Source organism: Sparus aurata, chromosome 13, assembly GCF_900880675.1.
Source record: "Sparus aurata chromosome 13, fSpaAur1.1, whole genome shotgun sequence".
Taxonomy (NCBI): domain Eukaryota; kingdom Metazoa; phylum Chordata; class Actinopteri; order Spariformes; family Sparidae; genus Sparus; species Sparus aurata.
Genome location: NC_044199.1, coordinates 10,953,212 through 10,977,076, shown reverse-complemented (window position 1 = coordinate 10,977,076; position 23,865 = coordinate 10,953,212). Strand labels below are relative to the sequence as shown.

General features: G+C 40.7%; 1 protein-coding gene across 6 annotated transcripts in view; it reads right to left on the bottom strand.

Annotated features, from left to right (window-relative positions):
* LOC115593678 (neurexin-1-beta-like) overlaps positions 1-23,865 on the bottom strand; it is a 143,191-nt gene that overhangs the window by 98,033 nt on the left and 21,293 nt on the right. For 5 of the 6 annotated variants that reach the window (XM_030437273.1, XM_030437271.1, XM_030437275.1 and 2 more), the window contains exons 2-5: positions 12,006-13,146; positions 8,978-8,998; positions 1,891-1,920; positions 1,634-1,645 (exon numbers count right to left, since the gene is read on the bottom strand). In XM_030437273.1, coding sequence (XP_030293133.1) covers positions 1,634-1,645; positions 1,891-1,920; positions 8,978-8,998; positions 12,006-12,708 — 766 coding nt within the window. In that variant the 5' untranslated portion in view covers positions 12,709-13,146. The remainder of the gene's footprint in view (positions 1-1,633; positions 1,646-1,890; positions 1,921-8,977; positions 8,999-12,005; positions 13,147-23,865) is intronic. The other variant, XM_030437274.1, reaches the window with a different exon arrangement.

Sequence of the window (23,865 nt, the reverse complement as noted above, 5' to 3'; positions counted from 1 at the left end):
TAAGCTTCATTTTATGACAGATCACATTGTGCTTGGCCTTTAGGACACTCTTACTGTATAACTTTCTAAATATTTGATATAGCAGCCTCGTTCTAGTGCAGCTACGTTAATCATTGTTGAAGCAGCCGCGGCAGACTACGGTATATCCAACTGCATTGTTCTGTCTGAGCACCCATCAATTAAACCACTGTAGGAGCTTAAATTGAACATTATCTTTTGGCCTTGTAGAGACTGATTACTACTTCTGTACATGAACAAGTTTGTCTCAGAGCAAGCAACCAAAGAAGCCAGACCCTAATCTATAATGTCACAGTCATGTACAGCCTCAAGCTGCACCATTTATAGTGGCTGAAAAACCGCTGTTATCATGCTGTGAAGAATTCACTTAAGGCTTTTCATCTACTGTAAATGAACTCAGTATTAGCGTTATCAGTTCTACGCCAGAAAATGTATATGAGAACACCCAGCGTACGACCACACACTTGTTTTTTTCAACCCTGTCTTCACAGATTTGTGTTCCACTGGAGCTAATTATAGCGCGTACAGAGTATTTTGTAACGAAATCTTACTGCGTTGATTGGGCTGAAAATGAAAACCAAATCTGCTTATGAATGAACATTGAACAAATGTGCTTCTTTTTTTTTTTTTAAATCAGTAATTTTTTGAAAAACACATGGGATATTTGTTTTGTCAAAATTCAAAACAAGAAAAACAATTTCCTCTCTAGATTACAGTCGAAGTATCATTTTGCTGCTGATGAGCAAAGTGAGGATTCACTTTGCGGCGTGTTATACTGTCAGAGTGGGTCATCAAAGCCAATGTCTCTATGTTTAGAGACAACGCTGATTGCCATGGAGACAGGACGGGGACTCTTTTTTTATCTGAATCTTTTAACGCGTGGCAGAAAACACAAAGCGTAAGGATAACACAGTCTTCATGTAGGTCAGTGCCACCCTTGCTGTTCAGTCAAAATTCCCCCTTTTTCAACACTGTTTAACCAAATATTGCGTTTGATTTCCTAGATTTTACATCCCAGTCCTGCGGCTTTACCTCAATTCACATATTCAATCAGCACTTGAATTTAAATCAGTTCACAGTGTGCGAAAACAATGTATCCTAGTTTGCATTATTATGCTGTTTTATTCTGTAAAAGAAGAGGACATCACAAGAAGTGTTTCTCCCTGACTCTTAATTGTTTACCGCCTATGTAAAAATATCCCTTCCATCTTTGAGTTCTTTTGCCTTAATTCTGTGCTTTTATGAATATTCAACACATTAGCACTACTGCATCGCGGACACCATTTGAAGGGAATGTTATTCGCAACCCACTGATGAGTGATCACAAACAACCCAGTGATCACACATTGGAGAAATCATCACTATCTTGTCAATTCTTCTGTAAAAATGATATACAACAGCTCCAAGAAGGTCAAAGGTATCCCCCTGATAATACAGAATGTTTGTGCTCGGTTCTGATCATTGTTAACAGGAAGAGTCAATAAACTTCTGTGCGGACCTGAGACACACCCTGGGCATTAGATCCGTTGCATTCTTTTTTCTGACACGTGTTCATTCCCTTTTGAAAACACCATGAAACCAAACCGAAGAGATGCTATGTGCATAGATGCATTACCTTGGCGAAAAACTGCAGAGGTCAAAGGTGATGTTCCAGTAGCTCAGTCAGTGGTCAGGACAAGGGTTTGACGGACAAGAATTGAGTGAGTAGTGAGCATAACATGACAGGAAGCAAAAACGAATAGGCAAGTATATGAAAAAAGAGGAGAGGAAATATTAGTGCAGCACAGTTAACTAAAATGATTTCAGGGGGGAAGGGGGGGAATGTTGTGATCAGGTGGCTGGGAAGGAAAAGCAAACCAATAGACCCCATACCTTGGCGGTTTAACATCAGGTGCGCCAGACCTTGAGGGAAAGAACAGAAAAAAGGATACGAAAACAGGAAGTTCATAAAGAGGTTCGGGAGAACAAAAGCATTGTCACAATGTTGGACTGCAGTTTGTGACAGACATCCTGGGGAAGGTACGGATGTCAAAGTTCAAACTCAAATAGAAAGGGGAAATCAAACTAAAAACAGACAGACATCTCAAGGGAGGAGAGGGAAGGCAAGGAGAGAAAAAAACATCTTGATCGGTGCAACCCTTATAGGTAGTTGCTCACACAGATGCTTTTTTCTAAATGGAACACATACTGTATGTTTATTTGATGCAGACAGCGTTCGAGATGTGTCAGATATACACAGATCCTGCTTTATATCGCGTACACCTAATGTTAAAGTTACTCATGGTAACACTTGTTCTATGACCGTCTCTATTATAGGCTTAGCCACTCATCTCCACACACTGATATTTGCATCCAGATGAGCCTTTTAACCTTCTATATGGCAGCGTTGTATAAAAGGGCAGAAGTGGTGCCATTCCTCATGCGCTAAATCTTTAGCAAGCATCTCTCTATTTCACAGAGGATTCACCGGCTAATGGACCGCAGTCGGTTTAGGGTGTTAAACACTCACACAACGACGTAACCATCACTGAACAGGTCAGCCACTGATCTTTGATTATATTCAACCTTTATTTAACCAGAAGAGCCCCACTGAGGTTAAGAATCTCTTTTGCAAGGGAGACCTGCACGTAACCCTTTTAATTCTGGGGAGGAAAAAAAAAAAGGCAGATTGGAGCTGCGACACGATGCTGCACTGCGTTAATGCCTCATCATAAGGCAGGCCAGCCAAGACAAAAAAGGTCACACCCAACCTCCATAGCCTGTCAAGCAGAAGGCGGAGGGGTTGGGCCGAATACAACGGCTGCTGGACGGAACACTTTCTCTACCAAGAGTTATCGGATGTGGTGAAACAGACTCTGACGACTGCAGCACTGCCATCGATCTGACAGTCATATTGGGAACATAGAGAAAGCCTTATAATCTCTGGAGGCAAACTGAAAACATGCCGCAACCCATCAATCACAACACGATAAGGCTGAGCAGTTGCAGGTGACGGTGTATGAAAGTCCAGCTGGTCGGACTGCACACGCTGCAGCGATCGCAGCCAACTCTGAATACGTTGTGCCTGCATCACCAGCATCAGAGTCTCTCAGCCCTCTGTCCTGTGCTAAGCAGACAGAGAGACAGACAAATGTCTCAATAGGTCAGCCAGAAATCATATGGCATACCTCATCTACTCCTCTTGCCAAAAAGGAGATGGAGCTGACACATTTCAAACCCTTCTGCTGAGCACATGAGCCCCACTGTGCCAGCCAACACAAACAGCTCTCATCAGTGCATCAGCACTCTAACGCTGTGATCCATTGTACCCGGAAAAGCAAAAAGGGGAAATGGAACCAAGATCCATCATGCCGGACTTCACCCGACACGAATACGCATGATGTCACAGCAAAATGGCGGCTGACAGAGTACACAGGAACCAGAGTTACATTTTTCGTCCGTTTTTACTCTATGTATGTGTTTGTGTTGTAGACATCCAGTAACAACTTTGTAGTTTCCAATTCCATTTCCGTTCAGTGGGTTTGTGCTTGATAGGATTCTTTGCAGCATGCCTGCTTGCCATAAAAACATCAGATTGCTGCGGCGTTCCAACCCAGCTGCCAGGATAAAATGTCTTGCATCTTATTTTTCTGTGAACCCTGAATAGGTTCAAACCTCTATGTTTCAAATGCACCTTACTGATGTTTCTAAAATACATGTCATTTACATTAAATGTATGTGAGCTAACTGGATTGTTGGCCATCGGAGGGGATGGTGCTGGTTCAACAGCTTGGTGAGATTAATGCCAAGACGGCTGTTCAAGACTGGATAGTTTTTATGAGGAACCAAATCGTTTCAGCATTTGTAATGTTTTGATGCGATGTCAGGACAAATTTCCGCAAAACACAATCTTTTCCTTAACCTAACCACTAGGGTTTTGTGACTTTACCTAACCCGACATAAAGAAACATCAAGTTGCACTAGTTTCCAACGTATCCAAGGTTTTCAGAAACATACATCGCCAACATTTATCCTGGCGTTTGCATACATTTTCCCGAGCGGATGCAACCCTAACCCACATTTAGGTTGGAGGCCAGGAATACCGACACCAAACTATTGAATACGACTTGTTAGGGTTAGACTCTTACGATGCCCCAGTTCAAGTCCCAGCTCGGTCATTAGTCAAAATCATAAGGGACAGGTCGCATCGCACAAATCTCCTCCACATGTTTGGCTGAACAGAGCTGTTCATGCCACATCTTTTTTGTGTGAAATGGACATGATTACCTCTGGGAGAGTGCTTGCCTGCCAACATGTAGGCTTTTGATACAGTGTGTCATTGCACAGGCTACCGACTGAGCCTCTGCTTAGGCAGTATTCAACCACAACCCCATGTACAAAGCAGACAAAGAGCTGCTGTGTGCATCCTCGTCGTGGCTGTGCAACCAACATGACAAGCCAATGTATGTATACACACGACATAACGAGTGTTACCTCCCCTGCCATTCATCACCCCTGGGGTGATCTCATTCTCACCAGACCGGATCTGACTGGACTTGAGCTCATCCTCTTCTGCTGTCTGCCCATCCTTTTGCTATAAAAGAGAGAGGACATCTATGACATGGCAGCGACAACACGGGGCTAAAAGGGAGGCTTGTTTATCATTAGCAGTGACAAAGACACACCCAGCAGCGCCAGGCTGTAAGCCACCACCAGCTGAGACAGCAGGAAGAATATCTGGTAAAATCTCTCTCCATCTCTTTTTCTTTTGTCAATGCGAGGAGGTGGAGAGGAAGGTTTTCTATTACCAGACTAATAAGAAGTAGCAGTCACAAAGCTAGGGGCCATCGCTTCATCAAGTGGGGAAAGCCCAGGCTAACCCTGCTGATTTCTGCCAAGCTGGAGGAATGAGCTTTGACCCAAGGAATTCACAGCTATGATGACTCCACACACTTTTTTTCAAGCACTGGGGGCGAGGAAAGCTGACCTGCATGCCTGACTTACGCATCCCTGACTAATGGAGACTGATGCTGGTGACCAAAACAGGCCAGGTCAAGCAGCTCTTAACAAGTGCCCCAGCCGACAAAGTCATCTTTGACTAGTCCTCATTGGAGCAGTTGAGGAGTGGTGTTGTTGCTGCCCTTGTATCCGAGCAGCTACGCAGTGAATCCGCTCATCCTGCTCGGCTGAGCCTTACATCCAAATCTCAGTGTGTGGAAATGCAGAGATAACTGGCCAGCCCTACAGAGAGTACCATTAGAGGGGAAAGCCTGTATGAAAAATAAATCGCCATTGCTTCCTGTAATCTACCAGTGTTCTATTTTTAAATTAAGAGGCGACCTTACAGATATCAGAGGACTTTCGCTGCAAAGAAAAATGTATAACCACCAGACGACGGAAGCCTCATTCTATCAAAATGTTATAATGCATTGTGTTTGGATCCTTTTGACTTCATTATATAACAATATTTCAGTATTTATATTGGAATATATTAGCAAAAACACAAAAGTTAAATGTTCCTTGTTCTACTCAGGTCTGTGTGGAACCTGTAAATTGGCTGATGGATGCGATGTGTTAATGGCCATTTTGGTGTGACACTCCATAAGGGATTGTGAACAGCAATCGTTCATTAGTTTTGTGTTTGCGGAGCCTACACACACGCGCGCCTTCACTCATCTACATCTGCTGACCTTGAGTAAATCCATTATATATATCGACTCTCTTTTTTGCAAACCCTTCGAGCTTGTTGCACTACAGGCTTGTTGTTTGAAGCCGAAGAGTCCTTTGTGGTTCAGTCTGGATTAAAGTCAGCAAGAGGACATTATGACAGAGGCAGAAATAACAATAATATTCTTCCAGAGTGCCGCCAAGCCAGCACAAAATAAATGACTTTTGCCGTACCTGAAGAGTGTTTTTATTGTGAACAAACGCCACTTCAGATAGAATGCATTCTATTTATTAAGGTACACAATAGACCTGCAAACACTGTGTTGATATATTAATGGGACATGTGTTTCCTTGTTTATGTTGTCTAACTTTAAACATCCTATGCTTTGACTGTTTTTTACTTAAACAATTATCTAGTTTGTTCATAATATAGTCATTAAAGGATTAAAGGAGAACTATTATGCTGGTTTTTTTTTAGATATGTTCTTGTGCATGTAAAAGATTTTCAAAATTAAAAAGAACAGAAGCTCATCTCTCCCACAGAAAACGCTACTCATTAAACGCCCCATCTGTAGTCCTGCCTTTAATTCTGTGACTTTGTGACATTACATCAAGTCATCATGTCACATGTCATTCATGCCTGGTGGCTAGTTTGGAGTGTAAAATTATTTTTGTACAGCTGATCTGTTGTTGTTAATGGTGCTGGGTCGGGCATGTGTGAACTGACCAATCAGAAGAGAGTAGGTATTTAGGGGGCAGGAATGTATGTGTTTTCTAAGCAAGATATGTCTCCTTTAAAAGAAACTACCATGATTTATACAAATTTGAGGGTAATACATTTTATAATTAGGAGGATTTATATTAATAGGGAGACTATAAAAGTAAAATACTACTTTTGGAAATACCTCTAACGTGGCAAACACTGCTCAAAGTAACTTGAATTAAACAAATAGAGTGTGAAAAGACAAATGCAGATGTTGAAGGACCTCTCAGTCATTATTGTGACATTAATTAGCGAGCCTCTGAGAAGAAAGAGCCATTGCACGAGGATTAGGATTTGCCAAATTTTGTTTTTCCCATGAAAAGTACAGTATTATGGAGTGTGTTGTAATGAGGGATTAGACCAAGGTCACTGTCGCTGAAAGATGCGAGCCCACCAGGACCAGCTGCGTCCTTTCTTTGGAAGATTTCTATGCTCGCTTTGTCAGCCCTGTAGCTCTTGGTGTGTCATTACTGTGCGCTTACACATGAAAATCTGAAGCAAAAAAAAAGAAATAAAACAATGACAACGTGTCTGTGCTTGGCATGTGTGTACTGTGCAAGGTCTTCCTATACGTTTGAGAGGGTTCTCACTGTTCTGTGTCTGCCCTGTGAGGTGGCTGCCCTTATCTCTCGTTCACAGACCTGTTTTTTTTTCGCTCACAAAACATCAGAGGACGCTGCACTCTTTTGGCATTAGAGCATGCCCCTCGATGGCCTTTGTCCGCACAGATCGACGGGAGCCCCACGTGCTGCATTCTGTAGATGAACAACTCAGAAGACTCACCTGCTGTGAGAAAGGTTTCTCACCGCCTTAAAGCGCTTCCTCAGAAAAATAAAGATAATTCCTGCACCACTTAATACCCAAAGCCAAAAACCAAATATAGCATATGGGTTACCATCTTTGCCATCTCTGGGGGGGGGGGGAGGATGCGCTTTAGCTAACGCATAGATTCGTCTGTTCCGTTGATGCAAGTAGACAACAAAGACTTGCTTCCGAGTGGCACATGGAGTTGTTTGAAGGATGGGAAAGAAAGGCATCTGGCGAGTATGATTTCGCTGTTGTCATTGTTGTTGTCATGCATTCCGCATTGGGGATTGTCTCCATGTCAAGCTTTAATCCAATAAACATTCTGATGTGCTCTCTTTGCAGCATGTCATTTAATAAGGCCTGCCTTTTTGCTGCGAGCAGAGCCACATCATATTTGCTCTGATTAAGAATGATTAATGCCCGTTTTTGGAAAATGGTGCAGAGATGAAACCTATTAACTCTTACTACAGCGTACAATTAGATACCACAGTCACTAAATCTGACTTATGTGCTGTTTTTAAGCACAATTTCGAGGATCTAGACCAAAACATGTATCGTCTTTGACAAAGATTATACCTAAAATGATGATTACCCAAATCAAATCAAATCAAATCAAATCAAATCAATTTTATTTATATAGCCCAAAATCACAATCACCCATGTTACTGAATGTACGTGTGTGGCCATGTCTTTCTACATCTACATGTACAGCCACTATACATGAAGACAACAACACTCTGCAGTCTTCAGTGTATTTTGCTGTCAAATGCGTGTTAGAAGCAGCATTTCGAGAGCAGGTGCACATTGGGTCGGTGCATTTTGAGTTAGTAACAGTGATTTATAATGCGCAGTGGTTCAGTGCACCTTGCGCTGGTCTCCTGAGCCTGTTGGCTGCCCTTTCACCAGAACCAGCAGTCCTTACTGGGGAGATGGATGTCTTGCTCTGATGCAGACTAAACAAATCTCCCTCCTCACTCTCAATCTTCATTTCTCGTTCAGTGTGAACATTCACCTCATTAGAAACCAATCCCCTTTAATTGTGGCCAGTTAAAATGTTGCCAATAACAGAGAGAGAAACGTCTCTTTTCCTGCCAGAGGAGATTTGCCCCCTTTGAAAGAAAATAATTTTAAAGTCACCTGAAAAAAGCATCACTGTGCAAATAATTTGACTATTTGATGAATGTCAAGGCCCCAGTAATCAGTCATTTTATGCCAGAGGTTTTATGCCATCATATTCAGGTTTAAACCACATACTGACCTTTGAGCATAATGGCATAGACTAGCATAATGACTCCAAACCTTAACATTAACAGTAGTTTAGATGAGGAAAAAAAAGCACTGAAGAGAGAGGGGAAAAAATACAAAAGTTATAAATAATAAAACAAAGCATCTCTGTACAGTCATTTTTCTCTGTGATGCAGTATGTGAATGCTCCCCATATCGCACAACACCCACTCCGCAGACCTCTCCAGTCACCTTGAGCATACTGATTATATATACAATGAGCATTCAGCACATTAAGCGCTTCTTCCATAGTGACCCCGTGACCAGTGATAGTATATCTCCGTTCGGCTTAATTTGTTGGATGTCAGAACTGCAGTCCAAACTGACAATAACAACCTGATAATAAGCAAACACACTCTCATACACTGACGCTGTGACAATAGCCTCTTTGCAAATAAGATCATCATGAAAAACAAATTATGCTCATCATTATGCTCACTGTATAATGTAATGTCTTACCTTCTACTTCTTTCTGGACAGCTGCAGGAGAATAAAGAAAAAACAGACATATTTAATGATGGCTGCAGGATAACAAGTATTAAACCGCCACCAGGTCACTATCTCCATTTTTCGCCAGATATATGATGTTTTGCTCCAACGTTCTCCATGTTGACCGACACATGTATCAGCCTGAACCGCAGAGTTTGGTCATTCTGTTAGTATAGTTGTGGCACTGACATCGCTGGCAATAATGGTGGATTGTCAATATTGACGGTAATGGAGGCACAGTCCAGAGCAAATGTGATGTCTTTCAACTGTTCTGTTTGGAAATGGCTTCAGTGATGAAAAGAACCAGACACATTAAGAGCCAGACAGAAAGAACAATTCCAGCTGTTCTGATATTCAAAAGCCGTATTCACTTATGTACACTTCGATATTGTGGTGTCATTTTGCCATTAATGGCTGTCCTATTGGTTAATATAGTTGTGTACAGATCAGCGGCACGCACTGAAAAGAACTTCTTCTTTGTTTATGTGAAGTAAAGAATCCCTAATTATTGTTATTTTTTTTTTCATAATCTTTACAATCTCATTAGTGTTTAAGTTAGTTTACGGAATCCGAGCAAGGCGGGCTGAGTGACACTGTGCAGGAGGTCAGTCATGGGAAAACGGCGCTATTTTTAAAAAATCTTGTTTTCTGCTTCAACGTATCATTATGAAGTAAATGCTGATCGCACAGTGTAACACATATAGAACACTGAAACAACTGGCATTTACATTGGTTCCTTATGAAACCTCGCTGTCAACTGCATGATTTTGTCTGCTAGGAAAAGGAAGGTTAACCGGCAATCCATTCCCATCATAGTCTAAATGATTGAATAAAAAAATCAAGTTAAGTTCTGTGCTGTTGTCATCTGTGACTCTGGGCAAGACGGAATTTATCTAGTTATCTTTGCAACAGTTGCACCAACAGCAATTGGAAACGCTAGTTAATGTAATATACACCTAATATAATAGGTGTTTGCTTTATTCCCGTGGCCCACCGTTAACCCCTCTTCTCATTTCTCATGTTTCCTCCTCGCGCCATAGTCCTTCATGCAGAGTGCGAGAGACACAAGGACAGAGAAGTCAAGTGGAAAGGCATTTAGCAAAATGAGACATCTATGCCAAAGAACTGTATTTGAAACACTCATAAAATATGATGTGTGGCATAGCTGTACTTTATGATGAGGATAACAGTGTCCATGACAACTTATATGTTCACTTTTAATTCAGTTTACAGAGTGGCATAATGTGACATAAATAATTAAGGTGAAATGTCCATATGGAATATGGTTAAACTAGTGCCTTACACGGCGCAATCCGAGAGTAAGGGGCAGAAAGTTTGACTGCACATTTTATCACTTTAAATAACTATTACAACCTATTGAAACAAAAGAACACATTTGTAGAGCCCTACTCCCACCATCGTGTTAAAATTCAAGTTGTATGTCACGCCTCTTTAACGCCATGGGCGCCGAAAAAACTCTCCCCTTGCTCCTCTTTCCTCTCTCCTCCAGGAGCATTTTAGGGAATTGTGATATCCTTCGAGATGGCGCGCTGAGATCATTTTCCAGATCGCAGGCAGGAGGACGGAGGAGAGAGAGGACACAAGGAGGCACAAAATAGAGAAATGAGAAGAACCTGGAGTTTCAGCTTTGGCCCTCCATGGGTAAAAGGTTTGGTTTCAATTGAAGCCCCCCCACACTAGAATCCACCCTTTGTCTTTAAAAACCAGGAAAGTCAGTGAGCCCTGATCTTGTGGACGAAGCCTGCTGAGCTTCCAAGCCAAAACTGTATAATTTTAAGAGCGAAAGGTGACATCTTTTGGCAGAACTCTTTGATTGACCTCTAACATGGAGTTAAAACCCAAGGTCCTGCTAGAATTACAGTTGGTAGCTGTGAAACATCCCCGTGTTGGAAACATGCAAACATCTGCCACATTAGGGAAGCTGTTATCCCCTACTGTATGACTTGTGAAAAGAGAGCTGGACTCACAAAGCCTTTAAGCACTGCTGCACTATACTTTGACCAAGATTGCTTTTAAGTGGGCTGTATCGATTATTCTCAGTAGCTCAATGTGGTTATGACCATATACTTAGAATGTGATATTAATAAGAGATTTTAACCATTTATAAGCTAATGGACATATGGATGCCAAAGTACATTACTGTTACAACAAAAGTCATTTGACAAACAACTCTTGAAGGACTGCACATTTAATTGTGGTAGATTGTATATCTCAATTGTCTCTGAGTTAACAAATCATTTATATTGGTCATATCACTTGTGTTAAGTGGCTAATGTTAGCAAACTCTAGATAGATTATGAGTCACTTTACTAAGTGATTATAAATAACTGTGTGGCTGCTCCCTACTTGTGCCATTATTACACTACATTTTAGCATTTAGCATTAGCGCTGCAGCTGCTACTGTCGATGTTCAGGAAAACCACACAAACAATGACATGCTTCCATCACAAGTCTTAAAAAACATCAAAAAAGACCCAATGTGTAGGATTTATTGGCATTTAGTGGGGAGGTTACAGATTGCAACCAAGTGAACACTTCTCGTCATGCTTAGAAAACACACAACAGCCCTTTGATTAGTTTGTCCGTTCTGGGCTACTGTCGAAACATGTCGGTGCAGCTAGAAAAGGATCCACTTCTTCTCTTAATATCAAATGTGACTAACTGAGCTAATAAGCTAAGAGTAGCTCATGTGTAAAAAAAAACACAGTTAGCAGCGGTTAGCAGTTACTCTGGTGATATGCTGCCCCTATTTGCGAGTATGAATTCAAGGTGGCCAATTCTTACATATTGTAGCTTTAAAGGCTAATACCGGTTTTTAGTGTTAGGTGATTTTAAATCCCCCTAAATCTTACACACTCAACCTTAATATTCACAGAGTTCAACACATTTAACTGATAAAGTAAAGTTTCTTTGTCCCAAAACCAGAAAGAAAAAAAGCCTTGAATGCAAAATCACACGACAATGATATTTTACTTACCTTCATGGCAGTACCTTCCTCTGTAGCTGGAGTTGATACAGTCACAGACGACTTCTCCTTGGCTGACGGAACACATGCCTTTGTTGCTGCAGGGAGAGTTTGTGGCACATATATATTCCAAATCACTATGAACAGCTTGACCATCCAACAGCACAGGTAGAGCCTCCCCAAGTTTCAAATTGGCTATAAAGCCCTGGAACGGGGGCTCATATTTAACAGTGCTGGACGTCAGGGCAGAGAGACGAACGTCGGGTGAGATCCCCCCTACGTAGAGGTCACTCTCCACTACCATCTCTTTTCTCTTGGACTTCACCTCGGCCACTTTCTCCTCATTGTCCACCACCAGCCTGGTCTCTCTGTGATTACGAGAGAGAAGGACTCTGTGCCAGCGCAGGTCGTTGATGCGCGTCTCTGTGTGCAGGGAGGCCGGTTCGGCACAGTGGATGGTGAAGCGCAACTGCAGCCTCCCGTCTGCAATTAGAAGCTCCAGGAAGTCACAGTTCCCTCCGTCGTCCAGATAAAGCACCAGTGCTTTGCTGACGTTGGTATTCAGAATAAAGCTGAGCTCACCTGTTGCTCTGGCATCCCACTGGCCGTAACGTGTCCACTGACCAGGAATGCCCTCATATTCCAAAGCTACTCCTGATAGCACCAACCCAGCTAACAACAGTAACCAGGAAGCCTTGCCCGTACACCTGCCCATGATGGTTACTATCTACTGGCTCCCCTTGGGTCTCTATTTCATATGAATCCAACAGAGCTGTGAGGAGGAAATGTTAAGTAGTGTCTATGCTTGTGTTATCACCTTTAAAACTTGCAGAAATAATACTGCGACTCCCACATGCAGTGAACGAATTTCTTTAGCCCTGGCTGCCTATCCTTTTTATTATTTTTTCCATCTCTCCATGGGTGACACGTGACAGAGCGAGCAAATGAGGCACATTGCAGAATATTTTGCATCTACTTTGGATCAGCTGAGAAAGAGAACAAACAACACAAGTGATCCACAATACTGTGCGCTTCCCCGTCTTCGCCATCCAGTGTCTTGGCCTCCATCCAGCACTGTTCCTGTCAGTTCCCCATGGGTTTGCTAGGCACCCAGCTCAGGTACAACCTCCATTCTTCTCAGCCACCCAACATCCTAAGACATAAAAGAAGAATGTGTAATGAATAACTAGAAAAAATGTTATGGCAAACAATATAGTCATCATGGATAATAAGGCAAATGAATTACAACATATAACAAATGGTTAAAATGGCAGGGAGAGAAATACAGAGATAAGAGTGAAGTTAATAAGTAAATTAGTAATTAAGTGAGTTAATTAGTAAGTTGGTAAGTCAGTAAGTTAGTTAGTAATTTAGTAAGGAGGTGAGTTATTTTGTATGTTCTAAGTAATTATTTATTTAGAACCTTGGTAAATTAATAATTACTAAGTAGTTAGTCAGTTAGTAACTAAGTAAGTAGTGTCCTCATTGCAAAACACTGAGATCAAACTTGTGAGTCTACTCTGTTAGAAACTAGAAACAACAAGAAGGAGCCATGGCAGGACAGCACGTATGTTATCAAGGGTAAATATCCTGTGTTATACTGTACACTGGTGGCAGGTATATATAGGTAATAGCAAATTTATAGTATGGGAAATGTAATGTTTTCTGTGAGATTTATGGCCAATAATCGGTGCAGATAATATTTAGCCAAATTGCTTTCATAGACTTAACAATCGCAGCATCTACACACTTCGATTCAGTAGGTGGCTGTAAATCTGTAAAGTTGGTTTGCGGTTTCCCAATAAACACAAAGAAAAAGAAAAAGATGAAGAGGACTCATTTCATCTTTAAAATATAAAAAGAAAGATTGTTGAATTTTTAATGGTATTGGCTGAAAAAAAATCTATCCCTATCGTCTCGAAGATTTCTTCTTTGACTATGAAAACAAATATTCTCTCATTCATGAAACCTGACTGTTGCTACAGCTATCTCTCAGGCTACAACCAGTTTGACTTAAACTGATCAGGAATTAATTATAGAGTTGAAATAGAATCGTATTGATAAGCAGAATCAATTCTAATCCCTCAGAGCCTGTGGAAAAAGCGCCCCCACAGACGCTGTGGTACGACCCATTGTTTCACTAACTTTGGTGATGTTGAGCCCACTAAGCCATCTGCACTCCCTGGGCTCAGACTAAGACATTACAGCCGAACAACACATGCAGGCCAGAGGCTGAGTGATGAAAAGGAAGAGGTCCATGTTAGGAACAAACAGACAAACACAAAATTCAATACTTTTTGATAACATAAGACGGTGCGCCTCACAAGCCTGAGGACACAAACCACGTCACACACCGGTCTGCGGCTGAAACAGGAACCTTTCCCGACTCATTGTGACCATTCAAAAGAAAGGCTAAAAGCTAAAGCTGGTCATCCTGTGGGTTTTTTATGTGTAAGGACAATACACATGTACGGGATAAAATCTGTACTAAAAGAATAGGTGTGGCTTTTATTTATCTTTCCATTATTAACAACAGTTTCTCTACAGAGAACCAAGCCAACAATGACTATATCCTACAGACAAGTACTGTCGGTGTAGTCACAGCCTGATATAGCTTATGCCTCCGTGCCAAAGAACTCCACTGCTGTCCAAAACCTATTAAAAACACATAAAAGAGCAATACTGTTGTGTAATCCAATTATAAGCAATCATAAATAAAATCATCAGCTATTATCTAATCCAAAGGATCTGCACAAAAGAGTGAAATAACACTGTAGATCTCCTAGTTGCTTATACACTGTGTGCCATACATCACACATCTGTTCAAACTCCAGATATGTTTAATTCAGAAAACTTGGAATACAGTGAATGTTGAGATTTCCGCTCTTAACATTAACAGAATATACCAAAGTCACCCTGAGTCTTCAGAAGGAGAAAGGAAGGCAGATGCTGTAGTAGTTTTCATACAAGGTATTGATCCACTCAATCAAACAACCAAATTGCAAATTGTAAATCATTTGTCAAGTTAAAAGCTCTAGAGTTTGCAATAAATCACCAAAAAACGAGCACATTTCCCTGAAAGCAAGAAATAATCTTTGTTATGTTAAGTTCTTTCTCATTTTAAAAGGCGATTCTCGGCTATGAGCAGAGGCATTTCATGCAAGGTTGGCCCAATTTCATCTCTGTCACACAGAGAAATATAATATGTGTTTGAGTCTGCAGGGAATTACAGCCTCTATTGGGTCTCCTGCTGATGAGGGACTGCCACAGTTGGGTTTTTTCGCTAAAGGTAGATGTCGCAAGAAAGAGTGCATCACAGCAAATAAATCAAAGTGTTCTCCCCGAAGTATCACAAGGCTCCAGGCTGGGAGAAAACCCTTCTGATAGACGGGTTTATCATGGGAATAGCTGTATCGTGGAAGGTCATAAAAGCTGACACTCCTCCTCACAGGATGAATTGCAATTTGTCGGGGTCAGGTATGGGGTGTGAAATGCTTTTCAGAACCTTTCAAAGCTGCGTATATGAAGTCAACTTCGGCTTGTTTTGAATCAGACAAACAACACATTAGTGTTATTGTACATAAAAAAGACAGGGAGGCATGGGGTGCTTTCAGCATCGCAGCCTCACCGCATGACAACGGTTTTGCACTGACTCCCATTAACACTCATTAAGAGCAATTTGTGCACCGAGATGTCACAGTAAGACACATAAATGCACCATAATGTGGGAGCAGATATATCCACAGTAGAGAGGATGATAAATTAAATATGTCCTCCGCCAAGAATACTAAAATATACAACATATAACAATTTGGACATTATGGCCAGCAGCATTCATAGCTGATTTCACTGGTTGTTAGGAAGATTATTTCCAGTGGCGAGGACCTGACATCCAGATATGTGACAAAATGAGACCAATTTGGTGTGAAATATTCTTTACCAACCTTAGCGTTCTAAAAAAAAGCCACACGAACTGCACAGCAGAGTCAGCAAACCTGACTTTGGGCTAATTAGGTAAGTGCCAGATAAAACAATGCATCCATGACCGAGCATAACCTGCCACCTGCATCTTTCATTTAGATAAGAGAAGCATTTAAAGGCTGAGATGAAGACCGTCTAATTATCTAACAAAAAAGAAAAAGCCAAGGGCACCACTAACTGAATATCTCCACTGAAAACTCTGGCTCTTGTTTGCATCTTTCATTCCTCTGTATCAGTCTATTTTGAATCCTTGAAATCCCCCCACGTTTCCAGTAGTCATCACCCAATCCTGCTTTTTTTTTTCTGCTTACATCAATTTCTCACTCAGACGATCTCTGGGACTAGGCTAACACACACACAGGCCAGCTGAAGCATACGCACAGGCCTATTTCCCATTGGGGCTTTGTAATGCTGGTCTGGCATTAGGCCCCTCGTTTTTTGGGGTTTTTTTTGCACTTGTAGGAAACTTCAAGCTGATTCAGCACACGTTTTGAACTTAAGCGGGCCCTGCCATGGGATTTGAAAAGAAAATGTTCATTTTTGACCCCTACTAACAATCAGATGTATTTTTTCAAGGACATCTATATCACAATATCACATTGTTATTCCAGTAAAATTTGTGTTAAAACTCTTTTAAAACTTACAACAGGGTAACAGTAACAGTCGTTGAAGTAAAAGCCTGTGAAAATGGGTAATAAGAAAGACCACACCCCCAACAGTTTTGTAGGCGATGTCTTGTTTGATATTCACTGAAACCCATGACCAAAACCTTGTAGAATTGGTATATTTGCGTATTAGCTACATTATAGAACTGACTAGCTTTCCTTCCACATGGCTGCAGCTCTCAACATGAGTTGACCCATAGTGATATTTACCTCTTTTCATACTTTTCCTTTGTCAAGCGGACAGCTGTGTTGTCGACGTATATCGAGCGACACGAGAGACATAGTTAACTGAGCAGGTTTACACAAAACAAAAATGGCATGTTACTATCTCCACAGCAAACTGCACATTTTTTGACCAAACTGAAAAAATTGTAGGTGTACTATATTGCATTACAGTCAAACGGTTATGGAAAAAAAATAGTTATTTCTCGCCATTTATTGCCAAATACATTTTTTCCGGACTAAGCTCCCATAGGGTACGCCTGAAGGGGAGGGACTTTGTCTCTCTATATATGGGAAAATAAACAAAATGCATTGTCTACAGGCTTTTTAGTAGTTTTCTGGCTTAAACAGGATTGTTTATCGAACTGATTCTCTTGCAGCGTGGATAAAGCAGTAATAGAATCCAATTAAGTTTCTGGTAGACAGCTCAAGTTGGGACCCTCTGTGCTCCCCTGTGGACCTATTGATTACACACTCGTATCAACTTGTTAGTATGGTGTTTACATTTAATCTTGCTGTTGTGTGAAATGTAGCATTGTGTCATTTACAGTTATACACTGAAACAGGTCTATGGACCTTTACTCAGAATACAGTCTTATTTTTTACCTGCCCATATTTTTAGTTACTGCTTTTGTTCTGTTTACTTTTTACTGTTTACTGTGTACTTTTATACAGGAGCGTATGTATAGATATATACATATAAATAAATACACATATTTGATGTTACAGCGCCTCTGCAGTATATATAGTGCACTAGATGCAATAAAAAGGGTGTAAAATACAGTAGATTATTTTGCACATGCCTGTATCATAGTTCACTGCTTTGGATTTATTTGAGTACAATAATATCATATAGTACACACTTTTACCAATACTACAACAAAAAAGAATTACAGTCTAGCGATATTGTCACTGTTACACTGCTGCATTCTTCATACTCGTATGTTTTAAGCCAGAGCCGTTGGAAATGTGTTATACTACTGATGGCACTAGGATATGAATGGTAATCTTTATGTCGTATACGATAACCAAGACACATTATGTTTATTGTCAAATGAAGTAGATATACTGTCCATAAAGCATGACAGCACAGTGTAATGTAATGTAGATCAGTACAATTGATGACATAGAGAGGATGGTTAGATGTACTATGCACACAACAGCAGGGTGAACAGACTGTGGCTGAGGTGGGTGTTGTCTTTTACTATCCTGTGGGTTTTGCGCAGACGCCTCACCTCACTGATATCACAGATTCCCACGATAGCTCTGAACCAATAATGTTCTGGTTTAAACCATTGATATGTTCAGGTACATTCCGTACATTCCTATAAAAGAAGCGAACTGATGTGACATCATGGTTGTAAAATTACCAGGATCTTCTGACCATGCGGCCCATAGAGCGTGCACACTAGAAACTTTCACCTACCGAGCAGCTAGCTTCTGATTCAGCCCTCGGCTAACTTTAATTGGAATAAAACAATGTAATGGTGTGGCTCTTCTAGTTCTTACAAATGCTGTTGGAAATGGCTCAAATTCTGAAAGTGAAATTTGCTAAAAAAAAAAACCTATCAGTTGTTTGACAGCCCCTTCTTTCACAATGTGCGTCACGTGACTTTGTAATTACATGGTACGACCACAATGTCAAATTGGCTTCAAAGTTCAGTGCTGTTCCTGGGGGCTTATTTTAATCACCCACTGTAGAGCTTTCCTGTATTGAGCCATGCATGAACCATGCCAGTTTGTGAAGTTTCCAGTGAGGATGCTTTTTAATGCTCCTCTAGGAATACAGTCACATTCTGAGCTTTCCTAAACTGCGTGATGTCCATGATGCCCGTGTGTTGATGCTGATTCCTAGTGCCGTAAAATCTGGTAACCTGCTTCAACTCAACTCCATGATGTAGACACAGGTGTGTCCTTGCCTCCTTTTCTCTAAAGTCAACAATCAACTCCTTGGTTTTGTTGACACCGAGCAGCAGGTTGTGTTCTCATTGTTGGTTTCCTCCAGATATGAATTCTCATTGTGGTTTGAAATCCAGCCAATGGTGTCCATGTCACCGCAAAGATTGTGTGACGGATCCTCACTATACAGCTGGGAACAGGAAGTGGTGAGGATGACTGAAACGATACTGTAGGCGAGTGATACACCCCTGCTACTCCTCCTCTACAGGTAAAAGGAACAGTTGCTCCTTTTGAGAGCTGTGCTAGAATGGAGTGCTCACTGCGTAATACCATTCCAACCATCCAACTTTCTCCGCTCAATCAATATATTCCCTTAAATGGAAGATCTTCAGGAGCTATCTGTTCAGTACCATTATTACACTGCGGAACAGATTCAGCATGAATGAACGGCTGCTACTAAGAGTCAACCTGCTACCCTGGGGAAGGACAGAGGGGCAGACAGAGTTCAACAGTTACTGATTGTGCATGTGCAGAAAACACAGACTCCACGCTACGGGGATTGGGAGTAAGCGGTGTTTGCTTCCATGGCTGACACTGAACAACAGGGATACTCTGTAACATTTCAGTGAACAGCATTACAAGTGGATAAACAGGTGAAAGAGCAAAACTGGAGGTAGACTCGGGATGAATTGAAGACTGCTGCAGGTGCGCTTCACAAATCTGACAGATGTCGGCAGAAATGAGCTGTTTCAATAACCTGTTCATATGTGAGGCAGTCACTCCCTTGGTTTCAATTAGGTTTAACAGGATTACAGGATCAATATTTCCATGTGCTGTGGATTTTACTGCATGTATTTTATGTTCCAACAGTGTTTTAAAATGCCTGGGTATGTTTGATCTAACCAAATATGGGTTCTGTAATTGCTTGTTGCTGAGGCGTTTCATGGTATATTGTTTGGATCTGTATAGTAGACATCTCAAGGTCTTCTTCTTGTCTTGCGGCATGCCTCTGTTGCATGCATTGCTTTCTATTTAATGCTTCAATGAACTGCGAGCGTTCAGAAATCATCCCTCTTATCTACAGGTTACCCCAGCAGGTTCTGGGCTTACACTGTAGAATAACGCCACATTTGTACCCAATGTACCACATGGTCTTTGCTACTCAGCTGTTTAACTCTTTTTTTTCACCCATCAGTTTTCCTATTAGAGCACCAGTGGAGGTGAGTCATTCTCTAAATGGAGCCTGCAAGACTATGAAAGCAATTTCAATAGGTCTATAGGAGCGAACGTAAGGAAAACTGCTCTCAATATGCACGCCCAATCAACTCGAAGCATGGGTCTGTCACGGGTCTGTGCATTGAGTAAAGGCTGCGCCGCAAGTAACGACTTCTCACCACACCTCTGTAATCTTTTACCCCCTCGACCTCAGTGCTCATGGGAGTCGGAGGGATGCTCGAAGCAAGGTGTTTTGGCTTTTTTTCTAGTTGCCAAGGTGATTTGGAAACTGCATTTACTGTATGTGAACATAAGATTCTCTCTGAAGCAACTTTTGCATTTGAGTAATCTGTTTTTTTTGGAATCTACCCGACTGTTCCAGCTGTTCTTATAACTGCCTTCGCCCACTTAAGCCCCATTCTCATGAGACTTATTTACCTGGGGACCTATAGTAATTGGCCACAACTGTAGCAGACGTCTGTGATCTTAATCCCGTGCGGATCTGCCATGTCTGTAATGTGTGAGGGAAGAAATACACAACATGTTACCTACCATATTTCACAGAGACCATGTGATAATATCAGTCCTGTGCTAATCAGCATGTTAGTGATTTGCGGTTGTATTTCTCTGTGAAGCTCCTGTTAGTAAGACAGTTGATTTTCAGTGTCATTCCCAACCTGTCAAATACTGAGGCTTTCAGAAGGCGGCCGACCCGTGCTACAATCCCAAAGCGTCATATCTGACAAGTTGGAAAACCCAATGCGTCAGTTTCACTATCTTACTAACAGGAGCTTTAAACATCTGTTTTCTGTTGTCAGACAACCAAACAAGCAAGAAATTTAATTGCAGCTCAAAATATGTTAGCAAGCAGCCAACAGCTGTGCTGTGAGATAGACTATATTGACATTTAAAACTGATGACAGAGAAAGTAAGGAGCAACAAAAGTTCTCATATTCAAGTACAGCCAGAAAGCATCTTTAACATACTCTAAACAGCTGTAAAGGTGTATTTATGCCCGTAACACATACACAAAGTGGTCAAAACAACTGTAAATTAGCCTTGACAGCCTATCCAGAAGATAATGTCAGTAAATATGAGCGAAGACATACTTTGCTTATCTCGTGTTATGCAAAACTAAACACAAGGTTCATTCATTCATCATTTCACAACACCAGGGTTGCAAAACTAAAGTGAAGTTGGAGTCTCTTTAAACACCTCCAGTCGTTCAACACTAGGTCCCCTGGTAAAACTGGTCCTGTGCGATTAGGGCTTTATACATTATATCAGGGCCTCTGTAAGTCCAGATTCCGGGCCGTATCGGAATACGAATACACAGTGTAGATGGAGATCATTTACAGAAATCCTATTAATGTCATGGTGCGTTCAAGTGCACCTCATGAACTCAGAAATCTGTACTGAAATGGCCGCCAAGGTCATTTATGTGGGAAAGTGTCTTTTTGTTTTTCTTATTTTCCTTACATGAAAAACATAGCCCTACAACTGTTCCAACGCTGTTCTTTCACTACAGCACTTCTAATAATCATATAATATATATATATATATGTATATATTAATATTTTGCAAAAGTACCAGTAGTAGTCCCTACAATATTGTTGTTTATTGTTGTCCATATTGAGGTATTTGGTAAAAAAAAATATTATATTTGAAATTTGTCACCCAGTCCATTTCACTATGAAATGCTTTTCAGGAGACTTGAGATATTGACATTTATATCATGTATTGCAATATAACCTAAAACTGTTGCCATATTATTTTAAGCCGTATTGCTTAGCCTGAGATTTTATAAAGAAGTCTCTATAGGAGCAGAGCTGTCCATCCCAGTCTTTTCTTGTTTTATATGCTTTGTCTTACTTTCCATGTCCAAAAAGCAGTGTGAAGAACACTTAATCTTAGAAACAAACAAAAAAAATTAGCAGCGTTTCAGTGTTAAATTTATGCACAATCTTATGAAGTGGATCCAAGTACAAATCTGTGTCTCGCTAGAGTTTTTAGGGAATATTGACGAGAGAAGTGAGGCTCAATTATTTCTACTGGGTTTGGGAAAACAAGCACACCGCTCAGAGTGAACAATCATTTTTTAAACCATGTTACTGTAAAGTAGAAAAAAAAAAGATTAACTGTCAGATTATGCTGTTTTTAATTTCAGTTGGACAAAACATGAACATGAAAAACATGGCCAATCAGTAAACTTCCAACAGTCTGCAGTCTCTTATCTCCATATTCTTATCATATTGGAAAAAATCATAGAACTCTGAGTCTGTTCTCTGCTTCTTATATTCACAGCCCTTTGTACAAGTGAGACATCACAGACAAGTGGAACTTATCCATACTTTTAATAAACCAATGTAATTACAGTGTTGTTATGGAAGAAAGATGGGTTGGACCTAAATACACTGGCACGTTTTCTTGAATTTAAACTTTGCGTTAGAGATTAAAGATGCATGTAAAGGTTGCTGCCTTGAACTTTGTCTCCAAGCTCAAAAGGGTTGTTTTTTTTTTTTAAAGCAAATATTCTTGATGCATTTTGTATTGCTTTAATTTTTTTTACTTGTGCTTTCATCAATGGTGGTAAAGATATATAAAACAAATATTGTTTTGCTTTGTTTGCCATCTCATAATGAATCATTCATGCATCCGTCTACATGTTTTAGTAATGTAGTAATTACAGAGCGTAACTGGGAATTGACTTCTTCAAATAACCCAGAGACACAGACACATTTTCTCAAAGAGGACAAGGTGAAGGGACATGTACAGTGCAAGTCCTGCTAATAATTGAGGAAAGAGGTCGGCTGTTGAAATATCCTACCTCCTAATCAGTTTGCTGCGTATTTACTTCTTCATATCTAATCTGTGCTCCCCAAGAGACTGTACACATGAGGTACATCGTGGATCCCTTAATTGCATTCACATTTTCCATCTCTATAGAGAAAACATACAAAGACATTGAGTCATGAATATTTAAAATTATCGACCTAATGATAGTCATCATAACTGTAGCTGACTAAATTTTGCAATCACTTATTTTTTTTTCCGCCTGCGTCTCCTCCAGAGACACCACGGAATAAGTACTGACGCATAGCGGACAAAGAGAGTGACCAGGAGATTTTCTATGCTCCACCAAATCATAGTACACAGCATGTCAGCAATTTGGCATCAGAAAGGGAAAAACTGTCAATTTTATGAAAAATTTGCATAGTTCGGACTTTGCAGAAATTGAAATGAAGTACAGCGAGAACACTAATCATCTTTCCAAACACCTCTCAAAGTTATTTCTCATTATCATGAATTGTATATGTATCGCTGTAGGTAGAGAGACAGGCAAACAACTCAGATGGACAGGAAAGATTCGATGTTCTTTGATTATGTATCGCCCTCCGCAACGTGCCGAGATGAGTTGGAAAATATCATCGAATACGAATACAAATACAAATACAAATACAAAATACAATATCAGGCATCTTTAAGCAACACCAACAGAGAGATGAAATCAGGGTGAAGCAGTTTGATGCCACACATGTAATCTGAATCATCAGCTTTCTATCTATAGAAGGTCACAGTTTGTGTGCCTCGTAGAATCCGTCTTCCCTCGGTATTGCACTCCACCTTCTTGTTCCTCCTACACAACCATTTTCAGTCATCACACGACGTTGCAACCAGCAGGAGTTTAGCATATGGCTCTATGATCGTTTGTCTATTAGTGGAAGCAATGAGGAGGAACCTAAAGTAAAAAAATATGTTTTTAAAGGGGCGTCAGATCAGATATAGAGCTATAACTATTAACCAATGAATCGATACGTTTTTCAAATAAAATAAAAAAGAAAACTATTTTCACTAAGCAAAAATATCAAATATTTGTTGGTTGCAGCTCC